Source organism: Sorex fumeus, unplaced genomic scaffold (assembly GCF_029834395.1).
Source record: "Sorex fumeus unplaced genomic scaffold, SorFum_2.1 ptg000019l, whole genome shotgun sequence".
Lineage (NCBI taxonomy): Eukaryota > Metazoa > Chordata > Mammalia > Eulipotyphla > Soricidae > Sorex > Sorex fumeus.
Window position 1 is genome coordinate 41145113 of NW_026606076.1, and position 16567 is coordinate 41161679.

General features: G+C 58.7%; 1 protein-coding gene across 1 annotated transcript; it reads left to right on the forward strand.

Annotated features, from left to right (window-relative positions):
• Positions 1 to 303: 303 nt before the first annotated feature.
• Positions 304 to 16360, forward strand: RNF44 (ring finger protein 44). The gene is given in 10 exon segments (XM_056113128.1): positions 304 to 553; positions 13511 to 13876; positions 14187 to 14354; positions 14621 to 14794; positions 14895 to 15047; positions 15159 to 15283; positions 15422 to 15509; positions 15608 to 15729; positions 15816 to 15915; positions 16206 to 16360. Coding segments are annotated over 9 exon segments (1314 nt in total). The 5' UTR covers positions 304 to 553; positions 13511 to 13555; the 3' UTR covers positions 16269 to 16360.
• Positions 16361 to 16567: the final 207 nt, after the last annotated feature.

The window sequence follows — 16567 nt, forward strand, 5'->3', positions numbered from 1 at the left end:
GTGGGGTGCCAGGGATACAGCTCTTTCGCTCCGACCCCCAAACTAAGATTCTTTGAGCTTCCAAGGAGCGGCTCGTATCTTCTTCCCCAATTTCACTGGTTCGGAGTGGGAGTCCGGAGTCTGGTCCAAGGTCACGCGCCTACAAGCGCACCGCGGGGTGCCCAGCTCGGGGGCGCTGCGCCCTTGCACGCCCTTCGCCGCCGGCCGGTGTGTGGGCGTGGCCTGCACGGCCCCGCAGCGCCGTTCCGGCCACGCCCACTCCCCGTCCTGGCCACGCCCACGCCCATCCTGGCCACACCCCCACTCGGTGCCGGTCGCTCCGCCCGCGCCGGGATCCACCTGAATTGCACGGAGCGGGCGGGAGCGGGATCTGGGGTGCAGCGGAGCCGCCGGCGTGGGCGCCGCTTGCGCGCATGTCCACCCGGGGCTGATAGCCGCGGAGGCCTCCACTGCAGGGAGCAGCGCCGGGGCCGCAGCGGGACCGAGACTCCGGGCTGCAGCCGGAGCGACGCGCCGGCCGCCCGGTGAGGGTGGAGCCCCGCCGCGGCCCCAGGTAACGCCGGGCTCTGTGCACACCGCAGGTGCGGTAGCAGTAAGGACGGAGCGCCAAAGGGCGGCTGCCGCCCCCAGATCGGAGAGCAGCCGAGGGCTTTCGGCCCGCAGGGCCCGGAGCTCGCTGCCCCGGGACGCGGAGCCAGAGCCGCTCTGCGCATCGCTCCGTCTGGTGGGTCCAAGCGTCGTACTTGGGAAAGCGCCTGGGAACTACAAGTCCCAGCATGCCCGCGCCCCGCGCATGCGCAGATCGTCACGCCCGATGTCGCCTGGCTTACAGGTCCGGCCCAGTCGCTGGGATGACTCCGAAACGGGGTCCGCGCAGTTACTCGGCCCTCCGTCTCCAAACATTTTACCAACCAGTCCAGGTGCCAGCCTCCGGAAAATGAGAGTATCTTAGATTGCCCCCCCCCAGCCTTGCAGCGATTGCGAGTTGGGGAACCGATCGCGTCTTTCCAGAGCAATCGTTACTGCTTGCAGGATGTCGGGGGTCCAGAGAGGGTCTGTGCCTTGTCCAAGGTCACCCAGCTTCCGTTGCCGGAGGGCGAGGAAGCCGCCGTGGGGTTGAGGCTGGGAGCCTGGAAAGGCTGTGAGGGGGATCCGAGTAGAGGAGATAGTGGAGAGAGGGAGAGGGATGGAGGAGTCGGTGGTACTCATCATTCTGGGTCATCCCTTGTACAGAACCCCCTTTTGCATCTGCACGGTGGGGTTTCTGCTTCCTGCTCTGCAGCCCCTAAGGGGTTACAGGGCTGCAGGCGGGAAGGAACCAAGCCGAGTCCAAACTGGGATGTGCGTTTGGACGGGGGTAGCGGGGCGGTTGCTGGTAGGTGGTACCGTCGGTGCCCACACAGTGAGCCTTGCAGGTGCACTTTACTGGGTGCTGGGGGTTTCAGCCCCACTTGCCACCTTGATTTCCCGCCCCAAGCCCACCCCCTTCCCTTGAAGTTAGTGACAGGCAGAGAGCCTGGGCTGGCCCTGGAAACTGGCGTCAGACGGCGTTAATCCTTCCGCGTGGCCTGTCCCCTGTTCCCTCGGCAGCTGACAGAGGAACGGGACAGCAGTTTAGGCAATGCCATTGGTCACTGCAGTTGCCATGGGCCACCGCTGTTACTATCCCAGCTCAGCAGACCCGGCGACTGCCCCACAGTCTTAAAGCTGTGGACGATGGAGGGACGATGCTGTAGGGGACCTCTTAACCCTTGATTTCCATCTGCACCAGCTTGCATGCATTCTTTTCTTTTGTTTCCTTTTTCTTTTCTTTCTTTCTTTTTCTTTTTTTGCAGGGAAGGGCCGGGGCGGCACACCTGGCAGTAATCAGTGCTTATTCCTGGCTCTGCACTCAGGAATTACCCTGAGTGGACTTGGGACCATATAGGATGCTGGGGATGGAACCTAGTTCAGCCTTGTGCAAAGCAAGCATCCTACCCAATGAACTTGTGATTCAGTCCCTGCTGCTCTTTTTCGGAGGCACCCATGAGTGGTGCTCAAGGGTGAAGGGCATGCATTCGGACCTACTTTTATTTATTTTTTGGGTCACACCTGGTGGTGCACAGGGGTTATTCCTGGCTCATGCACTCAGGAAATACTCCTGGCGGAGCTCAGGGGACCATATGGGATGCTGGGAATTGAACCTGGGTCGGCGGCGTACAAGGCAAACCCGCTGTACTAAATCACTTCAGCCCCCCCAGACCTGCCTTGACAGGGCACCTCACCCTCCACGGTGAGGGGTGAAGTTAGCACAGGCTGTGCTGTGTGTCCTAGGGTGGCTCAGGAAATCTCTCTGTTCAGCCCAGAAGGCTGCCTCTGGGGAGGAAGGTTTGAGGGGTCTAGGAAGCAATGGCATCTTTTGAGTCCAAATGTTGGTTATTGGCTGAGGAGGGGGACGGGACAAGCCCCCAGCCCCTGGGATGCCCTCTCAATCCCTACCATTGATAGCTTTGGGGTAGAAGCTTGAAAATTGACATGAAAAGTTTTTTCCTTTAGCAGAGGGACTAGAGATTTGTTGTGATTTGGGAGCCTCACCCAGCAGTGCTCAGGACTTTCTCCTGGCTCTGCACTTAGGCATTACTCCTGGCAGGCTTGAGGGATGAGATGGGGTTCCGGGGATGCGATTCTGGTTGGCCGAGAGTTCAAGTCTTGGTGGCCTCTGGGCATGTCATCATGAGGGCCAGGGAGGGTTCTTGAACAAGCTGGGCATGGAGGATACCCTTGTAAGATCCCCAGCACCCCCCAGGAGCAGCCCCTTAACGCAAAGAGCCCGTGAGCCTCAGGGGGTGTGCTCCCTAACAAATGGCAAGTCATCGGACCAGAGGAGTCGATATTGGAAGGCGAAAGGAAGTCAGGTCATCTCGCTGTGTGTTGCTGGGCTGGTCCCTGCGCCTCTCTGAGCCTCGCGCGATGGCGTGAGGCTGATTCATACTGAGCATCCCTGCACCCTAGTGGACGCTGGGGGAAGTGCACGTACGCTACAAAAATCCCCTTATGAGCCCGGGCAGGGGAAGAGGAAAAAAAAGTCTTGAATATGAATGTGGTTGTACTTGATTGTGATGTGCTGGATATTGATCTCCACTCATGGAGCTGGGGCGATAGCACAGCGGGTAGGGCGTTTGCCTTGCATGCAACCAACCCGGGTTCGATTCCCAGCATCCCATAGGGTCCCCCGCGCACCGCCAGGAGTAATTCCTGAGTTCAGAGCCAGGAGTAACCCCTGTGCATTGCCAGGTGTGACACTCCCCCCAAAAAAGATATTGATATCCACTCATATTGGGCTCCATCCCCAGACATGACAGGAACGATTTTTCACTGCCCTCTTGTAGCTAATTTTGAGATTTGGGGCCATTCCTAGCAGCGCTCAGCAACTCCTTATCAACTCAGTGCCAGGGTGTGGTTGATGGGGTGCTCAGGGGACCCTATGCAGTTTTGGGGATCTAACCCAGGATCTCCTATAGGCAAAGCCTTGAACTCTCTGTAGCCCAGTGTAGATTTTATGTTGAGACTTTTTTCTTTTTTTGCAAAAAAGTGGGGTGCAGTCATTATGTGAATCCTTTTAAATTTTTATTTCTTGGAGGCACCTTTCCAGTACTACTCAGGTTGTTGTTGTTGATTTGGGGGCCTCATCCAGCAGTGCTCAGGGCTTACTCCTGGCTCAGCAGTCAGGCATCTCTCCCGGCAGGCATGGGGGATGAGATGGGGTGCCAGGGATGTGACTCTGGCTGACCCAAGTTCGATCCCTGGCATCCCATATGGTCCCACCAGAAGTGATTCCTGAGCACAGAGCCCAAAACCAAATAACTAAATCACTTTTTTTTTTTTTTTTTGCTTTTCTTGGGTCAAACCTGACGATGCACAGGTGTTACTCCTGGTGGTGCTCAGGGGACCCTATGGGATGCTGGGAATCGAACCTGGGTCGGCCGTGTGCAAGCAAACACCCTACCCGCTGTGCTATCTCTCCAGCCCCCCCCCCAATAACATTTTAAAATTTTAACTAAAAAGAAAAAGTTTCCATGTACTGCAGGGGTCTCCCAGGTAATGCCTGAGCCGCTGAGCATTGCTGGTGGAGCATACAAGGCAAGCTCCTCTCCTGCCGCCTTTTCTCTCTGCCCCCTCCAAAAGCCTTTAAAAAAAAAAAGTATCCGGGCTGGAGTGATGGCACAGTGGGTAGGGTGTTTGCATTGCATGCGGCTGACCTGGGTTTGATTCCCAGCATCCCATATGGTCCCCCAGAATACTGCCAGGAGTAATTCCTGAGTGAAGAGCCAGGAGTAACCCCAGTGCATCACCAGGTGTGACCCAAAAAGCCAAAAAAAAAAAAAAGTATCAACTGAGTATAAAAACAACCAGAACAATGAGTGCAATGCATCTCCTGTGATATCCGTTCTCGGGTGAAATCTGGAATGTTGGGCACATGTAGTCTGGAGTTCACAGACGCAGGCCTGGTTTCCTTACAAACTGGGGAAAGCTTGTAAACACCGGGAAGGAAGAGGGACCCAGCGCTATGATAGCACAGCGGGTAGTGCCTTTGCCTTGCAGGCGGCCAACCCGGGTTCGATCCCCCCTATCCCATAAAGTTACCCCCCGCCCCCCGCCCCATCCCGTGTGTCCCAGGAGTAATTCCTCAGTGCAGAGCGAGCAGTAAGCCCCGAGCACTGCTGGGTGTGACCCAAAAAGCCAAAAATAAGGAAATAAAACACCGGAAGAGAGCAGGCAAGGAAGGGAGGGAACGGCAAGCCCGGCCAGCTGGCCGGCTGTGCCCAAGACAGGAAGGTGGCAGGAAGGAAAGTCAGAGCTGCTTCTTGGGGCCCTGGGGGTGTTGGGGAGCAGGAGTCCGAGAAGCCGAGAGCTGGGTGCTGTTGGGGGGAACCGTGACTTGGGATTAAGTTATCTCCCTTTCAAATATGGGGGGGGGGCGGAGCGATAGCACAGCGGGTAGGGCGTTTGCCTTTCACTTGGCTGACCTGGGTTCGATCCCTGGCATCTCATAGGGTCCCCCAAGCACCGCCAGGAGTAATTCCTGAGCGCAGAGCCAGGAGTAACCCCTAAGTATCGCTGGGTGTGACACAAAAAGCAAAATTTAAAAAAAAAAGGTCAAATATGGGCAGGCTTTTGTGTTTTGTTTGGGGCCCCACCGGGGCAGGCCGGGCTAACTCCAGGCTCTGCTCAGGGATTATTCCTGCTGGGGGATTGGGGGACCACTTAGGGTGCTGGGGATTGAATCAGAGTTGGTCTGTGTCAGCCGAGTGTCCTACCTGCTGTTATGGCTCAGATGGCTTTTATATAGTCAGGGATAATGAAAGGTGGCAAGGACTATAGGAGGGAGGGGAGGGACTAAAGGTAGTACAGCCAATCTGCCTTACACACAGGGTCCTGAGGTCTCCAGGAGTAATGTTGGCTCCGTGCTCAGGGGTCACTCCTGGTGGGCCTAGGGGACTCTATGGGATGCCAGGATGGAACCCTGGTTGGCCACATGCAAGGCAAGCACCCTCCCTGCTGGACTCTTGTCTGCTCCCATTATTGTGAGAGTGTGTGTGTAAGAGACAGAGAGAGAGAGAGAGAGAGAGAGAGAGTGTGTGTGTGTGTGTGTGTAAAGCGAGAACATTTTTATCGTAACTTATTTAAAAAGGTGTGAGGGGAGAGAAAGAGAGAAGTACAGAGAAGTACGTGTTCAAGACAGAACACAGTCTTCTCCAGAGTGGAAAAAGGCACACAAAGAATCAGACAACCAAGCGAGGTAGGCGTTCAAGGGAGCACATGGGCTTGCAGCAAAAGCCCCGTTATTGGTTTTTAAAACCAAAGTCCAGGGCTAGAGAATAGCACAGGTGACCTTGCGCATGGCTAACCCAGGTTCAGTCCCTGGCTCCTCATAGAATCCCCTGGGTATGGCCCCAAACAAACAAGGTGAATGTCAAAAAGCAGACAATAGGGCTGGAGAGAGAATATACTATAAGGCTCCCACTTTGCAATGCAGCTGATCCTGGATTATCAAATAAGCATCCCAGAGGGTCTTCCCAGCATCGCCAGGAGTAATTCCTGAGCTCAGAACCAGTAGTAAACCCTGAGCATTGCTGGGGTATGGCCCAGAAACCAAAACAAACAAACAAAAGACAATAAATCAAATCTCTCTCCTAACCCAGTTCTCTTTCCCAGGGTTCCCTGCTTCCTGCTGTAAATTTCCTGTATGGACATCCTACTCACTCTCAAAGATACTGTATATTCTAGACTGTAAAGATGGGTACATAGTTAACACTCTTATTTAATGTGTTTTTTTTTTTTTTGGTCACACCCAGCTGTATTGGGTGACGTGATCTAACTGGAATAGCAACAACCAGTGCTTTCTGCCTGGAATAATCCCTGAGCATTGCTGGTGAAACCAAAAAAAGCCAAAAAAAAAAAATTGTTGTTCTCAAAAAAAAAAAAAAATGGGGGGGGGGGTAAGTTACTCGTCGCGGGTGCTTAGGGCTTCCTTCTGGTTCTGTACTCAGGGATAACTCCTGGGATGCTGGAAATCAAACTTGGTCCACCATGTGCGCTCGAGCCTTACCCTCTGTACTGTCTTTCTGGCCCCCAGGGAATGTTTTTGATCTGGGTTTATGAAATATATCAAAGCATCTCTCTGAACACGCGGACACACCTCACCCCCCCACCCCCAACAGCTTGCCCCATTCACATTTTGTCTTTTGTTAGAGGCTCACCATCACAACGATGGCACTCCAGGTTCATCCAGAGAAGCCAAGTTTCTGATTCCCTGCATGCATCTTTCTTTTCTGGATCCGTACCCAACTCCTGGGTTATTTAGAATATTGCTGATTTTTTTTTCTTTTTTGACCTATACAATTGAATTTGGAGGTAGTTCTTATTTTGTAGCGTGTCTGCTCAGGGCTGCAACGGGCAGACAACCAAGCAAGCCTAGGTTTGGGGCTTTGGTTCAAATACCTGCAGCGCTATGTTTCCTAGTTCTGTGACCTGGGTTAGCAGAGTCCCGATTTATCCTCTTTACCTATCTGTTAAACTGCGAAGGGTGTAGTAGTAATTCCTATGTCTCAGAGCTGCTTGGGAGCACAGTTCAAAATTAAAAACTTCATTGCATTTGGTTCCCCAGTCCCCCTGAGCTACCGAGCACTCCAAAGGCGCCCCTAGGTCCTGGCCAGCCCATCCCAGCCAGTTTCCTAACCAGCCGGAGCTGGCGACTGTTCCCCGCCCCTTTTCCTAGCCACGCTGGGGGCGAGGCGCTAAAAACATCTCTGTGACGTCAGCACGAGCTGGCCAATCCAAGTGCGCGGCAGGCGTTAGCTCATTTGCATGGGCCGTCCGCGATTGGGCGGCCGAGCAATCCGGGCGGTCCCCGCTTTTTAAAGCTGCCGCGTAGTATAAACAGGGAGCCGCGGCGCGGTCGGGCCATGATGTCATCGCGGCTCAGCGGCTCTTGGGGCTGACGTCATCTCCAGGGAGCTTGCCGGGCTAAGGCTGTGGGAATCGTCTTAACCACTCGGGCTGGCGTCAGAAGCCGCCCCTGTCCCGTCGAAAGTCAGCCCTTTTTGCAGTTCAGATGGTGCGGCGTCCGCGACCATGACACAGTAAGTCTCGAGATGCGGTTCCGCCGCCGCGACCCATTTCTCGGGCAGGGAAACTTTGAGCTTCAGGCTCGCGGGTTTGCAGAGCGAGTCCGAGCTGCAGCCGAGCGCGCGCTGCCCTTCCCGGGGTCTCCCGTCTTTAGGTCGGGCCACGTGGCCCCGCCTCTCGCCTACCGCTCGGGCTGCGGTCCCTTTAAGTGCGAAGGTGGGGGCGAGGAGGGTTTTGAACAAGGGGGGGTGGAATGCTTGGCAAGATGGCTGCTCGCCGGTCACGTGCCCCACCGCGGCGCGTGATTGGCTCCCCGGGCCCCTCGGGGGGCGGGGCCGCCAGCGGCTCCTGTTTGCCGAAACCTCCCGGCGCGCCCCCGCGAGGTCCCCCCTCCCGCCCGGCGCGCGACCCCGCCGCTTCGAATGTTGTGAATCAAATGTGGGGTTTGTTACATTCCGCCGCCGCCGCGGACAGTTCTTAAAGGGCCAGCCGCCGGCAGCTGCGCACCGGCTCGGCCGCGTCCGGCGCCCCCTCCCGCTCCCCCGAGGGCCGGGCCGAGAGAGGCGGATCGCGCGTGGGCCTCGCGAGGCGGACGCCGCCGTCGGACGGACAACAAAGAGAGAGGGCCCCGGAAGGAGCCGGACCGCCCCCGGACCGGGGGGTGGGGAGGGGAACACTTTGTTCCGCAGGGCGGGGGGCTCTTAAAGGGTCCTGGCTGGCCCCCCCCGCCCCCCTGCCCTCCTGCCCCGCTTTGGCGGCTCCTAAGGTCGGAAACAAAGGACTCAACGTGTGAAGGTGAGTCTGAGCCAGAGTCTCCCCAAGTCTTTCCGTCTGCGGAAACTCGGGTTCCCCTTCCCCTTTGACTTGGAGTGGGCGGGCGGGGGGCGCCTGGGTCGAGTTGGGCCCCGCAGGGGTTAATCGGTGGGGTGGCTTGGGGAGGGAGGGGGTCGAGGGCGATACCTCTAGACTCGGGGTGGGGGGTGCCTTCGGCGCCAGGCAGGGCCGGGGCCGGGGTCTGGGTCTCCCGAGGCTGAGAACTCTGGGTGCAGAGGAAGGAGCCGCCCCCTCCCCCTGCGCCGCCACTTCCTTTGTTGTTGCTTTTGTCTCACGCCGAGCACATGGTCCCGGAGCCCGGGCTCTTAAAGTCACAGCGCGCCCGCCGCAGTCGGGCCGTGCGCCTCCCGCGGCCCCAGGAGCCCCGCACAAAGGAGGGGAGAAGGAGAGGGAGAGGAGCGGGGGTCGCGCCTCGCCCCTTTGCTCCCCCACGCACCTCCAGCTTGCACCTGGCCCTGGGGGGGTGGGCGCGGGAAACCCAGTTTGTCTTCCCTGGTTCCTGTGGACACCTGGAGGCAGCGGGTCCCCACCCCCACACACACACCACACACCCCCTTCTTCTCACCCCCCCACCCCCCACGGTCTTCTAGCTGCTACTTTGATTTCGGCGCACCCGGAAGGAGGGATGGTCACCCCCATTGTATGGTTATGCTAACTGAGGCGCCCAGGAGCGATTTCCTATGGCCAAGGTCATCCTGGGAGTTGGGGCAGGTTAAAGGATTCTCCGACCCGGGCCAGTGGTCCAGCCCTCAAACGTCTCCCGGGGCCACCGGCCACTTGGGGAGCGTCTCTCTTGGGGAGCGTCTCTCGCTCCCGGGGTGGGGTGGGGTGGGGGTCGCGTGCTTGAGAACACCCCCCCCCCAGGGCAGGAGTGGTTGGAAGGAAGCTCCTCTTCTGCCCGAATCTGCCGAAGTTCCCCAGGGCTCTCTGCCTTGCCCAGATCAAAAGGGTTCCTTGTTTCTGCAAACAGCCACCCACCCTCTTCCCGCGTCCCGGTCCCCCTAACCTGCCCCCCGCCCCCCCCCCCCCGCCATGCGGCAAAGCAGGTGCTCCCTAGAGCCAAGGTTTGGGGCGGATGCTAGTTTGCAGGCCAGATTGGATTTAGGTCTAGGGGATCCCGCAGTCACTGAGTCCCCTTTAACCCCGGCCCTTCCGGACCTCGGCGGGGGAGGTGTGGTTGCACACCTCCCGGTCCATATCTGGAGAGGGGGAATGCGGGCGCGGGTGCCACCTGGAATGGTCTTGACCTTGAGCACGTTGTTGCTTTTACTCCTTGCGTGTCTACACGGAGGTGTGCGCCCCCCCCACTCCCCCAAGAGGGTGCTCCGAATCGCCTGCAAAGCCTGGACTGGAGTTGGAATTTAGGTGTTTGGTGGGGAGGGGGTATCGGTGCTGATGGTTGGGGCCATCTCCCCAACCACGTGCCCGGACCTGTTTCTGCTTCTCTGGATCTCGGGCTCCTTCCTTTGTGTTTTATTTGTTTGTTTTGGGGGCCCTACCTGGCTAATGCTCACGAGTTACTCCTGGCTTTGCACGCAGGAATTAGTCCTTAGTGAAGCTCGGATGGAGCCCCCGTCTGCTACCTGCTAGGCAAACAACTCCTACCTGCTCTCCTATCACTGTGTGTGGGGTGTTCCCCCCCCTTCCTTGGAAGTGGGTGTGTCCCTGCGTGCCACCTCTGGTCCCACAGAGGATTTTCACTTCCCCAAACCAGGGGCCCCTCCCTAGCCTGCTCAAGCTGGGACTTCTGATCTCTGCTTGTGGCTGGGGCCAGGAAGCAGCCTGTCAGCTTCCTCACACTGAACCTCCTCCCCAGCCCCTTGTGGAGAGGGGACTCGGCATGCCTTGAAGAAAGCCTGCTCTGGGAGAGATGGTCCAGCAGTGTCTAGGGCACTTGTCTGGCACATGGCTGACCCGGATTTGATGTTTGTTACCCCATATGGCCCCGTGAGCACAGCCAGGAGTTGAGCCTGAGCTCCAGAGAGAGCCAGGTGGAGTGCTAAAACACGCTGCCAGGGGCTGGAGCCAAAGCACAGTGGGTAGGGCGGTTTGCCTTGCACGCAGCCGAACTTGGGTTCAATTCCCAGCATCCCATAGAGTCCCTCGAGCACCGCCAGGAGAGTGATTCCTAAGTGCAGAGCCAGAAGTAACCCCAGTGCATCACTGGGTGTGACCAAAAAAGCAATTAAATAATAAAACACACTGCCAGACCCTGCTCGGGTCCTGGTGTCTGACTTCAGTGCTATTTCCCTTTTTTGGGGGGATTAGCTGTCCTTGAAGGTGGCTTCGGGCAGGCCCCCTCATTCCCCCATGGGCCTGGGAACTTTGATCTGTTCTTTCTGGGCCCCAGTTTCCCCACCTGAGGGGTGCTCTGGGGGGGTGCCTGCAGGAATGCAGCTGGGACTCTGGTTGCAGGAAGCAACCTTCGGGATCTGGGGTGCCTGGGATGTCTGAGGCAGTGACTGGGAAGTTGGGGGGGAAAAACCTGGAGCGCTCAAGACCAGGAAGGAGATTCAGGAAAGAGAACCATTTTGAATGTGTGAGATTCCGGTTTGGATTTCCCAGCACAGCAAAATAAAAAGACAGATCACGTGAGGGAGATGGAACCTGGCTGACCGGGCTTAAGGCTACCGCCATACACGCAGCCAACCCAGGTTCGATTCTTGGTACCCCCCTCGGCTCTGCCAGGATGATCCCTGAGTTACAAAGCTAGGAATAAGTTCTGAGCACTGGGGACTGGAGTGATAGCACAGCGGGGAGGGCATTTGCCTTGCACGCGGCTGACCCGGGTTCGATTCTCAGCATCCCATAGGGTCCCCCGAGCACCAGCCAGGAGTCATTCCTGAGTGCATGAGCCAGGAATAACCCCTGTGCATCCCTGGATGTGACCCAAAAACAAACAAAAAAATGTTCTGAGCATTGCCGGATTTGGCCTCAAAACAAAACCCAAAAATACCCACCACGGAGAAACAAATCTAGCTACCCTTGTTTGCCAGTTCTTAGAGACCCCCATCCTAAGATCTGGGGTAGCCGGCAGCTGCTGTTTTGGTGGAAGAGGTTTCCTCTCTCTGCCTCAGTGGCTGGGCCTGTAATGTAAAGACGCAGGTGTCCCGATGTTGGGGTCAGGATAGATGCCACTTGCAGCAAGCTGAAACTTGAAGGTCTGTCCTTGAATGCTTGGTCCTGGGGGTGGGTGATGCGTGGGTCCAAGTCCTTGTCAGATTCACTTCCTGGGCCCAGGGTCCAGGCCTGCTCTCCTAGCTGCCAGAGCCTTGCTGGGAATGGGGCCTTCTGGCATGTTTCTGGACCCCTTATGGCAGGAAGGAAGTGGAGTTCAGAGCAGTGGCTGGGAAATTGGTGTAAAATAACCTGCGACCACGAAGGAGGTTCAGCGAAGAGAACCATTTTGAATGTGTGAGACTCTGGTTTTGGGTACCCCATTAGCACAGAATAAGAAGACATCATTCTGGGGCTGGAGCCATAGCACAGCGGGTAGGGCATTTGCCTTGCATGCAACTGACCCGGGTTTGATTCCCAGCATCCCATAGGATCCCCTGAGCACCGCCAGGAGTAATTCCTGAGTGCATGAGCCAGGAGTAAGCCCTGAGCATCGCTGGGTGTAACCCAAAAAGAAAAAAAAAAAAAGACATCATACTAAGGACGGGACTTCGGTACATGCAGCCAACCCAGCACGGCGGCCCCCTCTTGAGGGCCCAGGTGGCTGTTCTGCCGTTTTCCACTGAGGGACACTTGGAGGGGCCTCCAGGGCGGAGTGGTCCTTCCCAGGAATGTTCAAAATCTGGAAGGTTCCAGACTCTGTGTCTCCAGGGCCTTCTCACAAGAGCTGCGGCTCCCCTACCTGGGCCCCAGCACCTCCCTGCCCGCAGGAGCCTCGCCTCTGCACCCCGTTCCTCCAACGCTTCCTTCCGGCCTTTTTCGCTTCCCTTTTTTTTTTTTTAACATTCTTTATTTATTTATTGAATTGCTGTGGGAAAAGTTACAAAGCTTTCAGGTTTAGGTCTCGGTCATGCAAATATCAATCACATTTCCCTTTACCAATACTTATTTTTCACCACGAAGAAACCCAATAAGCCCCCCCACCCTCCCTTCCCTTTTTTCTTCAAGGGCCTCATGGTGGGGGAATCGGGCCCAGAGCCAGGCGCCCTGGGGTTCCCCTTAGGCCTCTAGGGAGCAGCTGGGCTGCCCCCCACCTTGAAGAGGAGCTGAGTGATGCTTGGGGCTTGGGGGTGTGCTCTGGAGAGGGTTCTGTTTTTTTCTTTTTTTTCTTTCTGGGTCACACCCAGCGATGGGGTTACTCCTGGCTCATGCACTCAGGAATAACTCTTGGCAGTGCTTGGGGGACCCTGTGGGATGCTGGGAATCGAACCTGGGTTGGCCGCGTGCAAGGCAAACGCCCTCCCCGCCGTACTATCGCTCCAGCTCTCGGGAGTTCTGGCTGGCCTTGGTTTGGAACCACCACCAGGTCAGGAGACCCGGGTCAGCCTGCTTAGCTGCCGTCAGCCACATGGAAGGGAGGGATCCTGGGGTCTCCCAGAGCCCCACCCCTAAGAGGGCAAGGAACCGAACCTCTCCTTTATCATGATCCTTTTTCATTTGATTATTTTTTTGGGGGGATGGGACAGGTCACACCTGACGATGCTCAGGGCTGATTCCTGGCTCTGGGCTCCAGGGGTTACTCCCGGCTGGCTCGGCGACCATCTGGGGTGCTGGGATCGAACCCGAGTTAGCCACAAGCAAGGTTAGCATCCTCCCTAACTGTACTATTGCACCAGCCTCTTTTTTTTTTTAATGGAATCAGATTTGGGCCACACCAGGGATGCTGGGAGGTCACTCCTGGTGGTAGTTGGGGACCATGAGGTCCTGGGAATCCCACTGGGATCAGCCACATACACGGTGAGCACCTTACCCTCGTCTTCTCCTTTCAGGGGAAGGTCACTCCCAGTGGTCCTGAGGCACCTTGCATTGTTGGGGATTCTGCCCGGGGCCTGGACCCCGCCGTGGCCTGTGTCCGTGGCCAGAACTCACTGACCCCCTCTTTTCCTTCTAGGCTTGCGAGCCCCAGCCCCGCCCCTCCACCGCCCTGTCGCCCCTGATGAGACCATGGGCACTGACAGTGACTAGGTGGTCCCCGTCTGCGCCGGTGGGTCAGCCACGATTCCCTGCAGAAGCCGGCCTTGGGAAAGGTAGGCGTTCAGGGGCTTGGTGGCCTCTGAGCCGAGCGACCCCCAGCCCCCTCCATCCTCCTGGGGCCTCCGCCTGCCCAAGATGAGCACTTTTGTCCCTCCAGCAGGTGCCGCCTCGGCCAGTCCGTGTCCTAGAGGAGCGCCGAGCTTTGGCTCCTGCCGGCGGGAGCCCGCGAATGCTGCACCCAGCCTCCCAGCAGAGCCCGTTCATGGTTGATCTCCACGAACAGGTAGGCAGGGATGGTGGTGCTTTTGGACCCATTTCCCAGACGGGCAAGTGGAGTCTGCGGATGGGGGATGGGGGATGGGGAACGGGCGGCTCTCCTGCAGCTCCTGGGGTCCCCCAGAGCCCCACCTGGCTGGACGGGAGAGCCTCGGGGAGGGCCCTGGAGCCTGAGCTGCTTGAGGTTGGTCTGAACCAGATGTGTTGGGGGCGCGGAGGCAGGATCTGTCTGGTTCTAGATGTGGATTGTCTAGAGCCAATTGTTGGGGGGAGGGCAGCCCTCCCACAGCTTCGTGCACGGGTCTCTCCCTGCACAGGTGCACCAGGGCCCCGTCCCTCTGTCCTACACGGTCACCACGGTGACCACCCAGGGCTTTCCCTTGCCTGCCAGCCAGCACATCCCTGGCTGCAGTACCCAGCAGTTGCCAGCATGCTCCGTGATGTTCAGTGGGCAGCAGTACCCACTTTGCTGTCTCCCACCCCCGGTAAGAGCACCGATGCCGCTCCCATGCCTGCCCCACTGAAAGCCCCAACCCTGTCTAGGGAAGTGGGTTCCTCGTTTGAACAATCTGGGCCACCCGGGAACCTCTGGATCTATCCTGGATGATTTGGGGTTGGGAACTGGGGGGTGGCCTTGAGGGGAGTTGGGGGGTGCCCTGGGAGCACGGAGAGGGGAGAAGCTTGACAGGGTGGAATGGGCCATGTGCAGACCCCTGCTTGTCTCTCCGTCCCCCACACACTTCCTCAGCAGCTGATCCAGACCTGCACGGTCCAGCAGCTCCCAGTACCCTACCAGGCGTACCCCCATCTCATCTCCAGTGACCACTACATCCTGCACCCCCCACCGCCCGCCCCACACCCACAGCCGGCCCACATGGCACCCCTGGGGCAGTTCGTGTCGTTGCAGGCTCAGCACCCGCGGATGGTGAGACACACACGGGGCAGCGGCGGTCCCCACAAGATGGGATGGGGGAGGCGGGGAATTGGTAGGCTGATCCCACGTCACTGACTCCGGGCCCCTACAGCGTCTGGACAGTGAGGTCGACCTGCGGGGCGACCAGCACCCGCTGGGGGGTTTCCCCTACCCCACCTCAGCCCCCGGCCCGGCCCTGTCGCCGTCCATGCCCCTGCATTACCTGCCTCACGATGCACTGCACCCGGAGCTGCCGTTCGGCGTGGTGAGTGCCCACTTACAGCCCGGGAGGTGGGGGGCGGGGCGGGGGCTCAGGGAGTGGAATTGGGGATGGGCCCGGTCTGACCTGGCTCCCAAACCCCCCCCTTTCTTGCAGCCGTACCCCCACATGGTGCCCCGGAGGCTGAGCACTCAGAGATACCGCCTGCAGCAGCCGCTGCCCCCACCGCCCCCGCCGCCGCCCCCACCACCTTATTACCCCAGCTTCCTGCCCTACTTCCTGTAAGTACCCTCAGCTGGCTTGGCCATGCCCCCAACTAGAAGCCACGCCCCGTGTGTGGCCACGCCCGCCACCTGAGCCACGCCCCCTGGCCCAGGTGCTCATTGACTTGGGCCCCTTCTCGCCTTCTCTCCCCGCAGCTCGATGCTGCCAATGTCCCCCACAGCCATGGGGCCCACCATCAGCCTGGACCTGGATGTGGACGACGTGGAGATGGAAAATTATGAGGTGCCCGGGAAGTCTCGTCTGCCGGGGGAAGGGGGATTGCTGAACAGCGTGGGGGGGTCCTCCAGTTGGCTCAAGCCCCTTCCTTCTGCTGCCTGCAGGCCCTCTTGAACCTGGCAGAGCGGCTGGGAGATGCCAAGCCCCGGGGCCTCACCAAAGCAGACATTGAGCAACTCCCATCGTACCGCTTCAACCCCGACAGCCACCAGTCGGAGCAGACGCTGTGAGCAGCGGGGGGAGGTGGGGCAGGGTCGTGGTGGCATGATGGGGGGGCCCTGGGGGTGACACTCCACTGCCCCCCTTGCACAGGTGTGTCGTCTGCTTCAGTGACTTCGAGGCGCGGCAGCTGCTCCGGGTTCTCCCGTGCAACCACGAGTTCCACGCCAAGTGTGTGGACAAGTGGCTGAAGGTAAGGAAGCCGCGTGACTGCGCGTACCCTGACCCACCTTTTGCCTCTGTGCTCAGGAGTGACCCCTGTTGGCATGGCGGGGGTGGGGGGGGTGGAGAGGGGCGGGAGGAATTGGATGTGGTGCCAACAGGGACAGAGAGATTGAACTGGGGACCTGGGGTTGCAGCCACAGACCGGGTAAAGTGCTCACCGCCCCGCTGGGTCGTGTCAGAGGCTCGGACCCGGGACTGGGGTTCTGAGGGAGAGATTCTGACTCATGACCCCTTCCCTTCCCTCCCCTCCCCTGCCAGGCCAACCGGACATGCCCCATTTGCCGGGCCGACGCCTCCGAGGTGCCCAGGGAGGCCGAGTGAGCCCCCCTCCCCAGGCCCCCCAGCTTCCCGGGAGCACCCGCCCCCAAAGCTCTGGGGTGTGGGGACCCGGGAGGGGGGGGGTCGGCTCAGGCCTGCCCCGTCCGCCCCACCTGCATCTTCTCCGCTGACGGCTAGGTTGGCGCCTCCTTTGCAATAAGCCCCTCCATTTGCCAAGCTCCAAAGACTCCTTCCTGTCGGCCTGCCTGTCTGCCCTGTCGCCCCCTGCTAGAGCTGCGGTGGGAGGCGTGCGGCACCCCCCACGCCCCCTCCCCCAAGCCTGTAGCTCCGCCTTCCTGGCG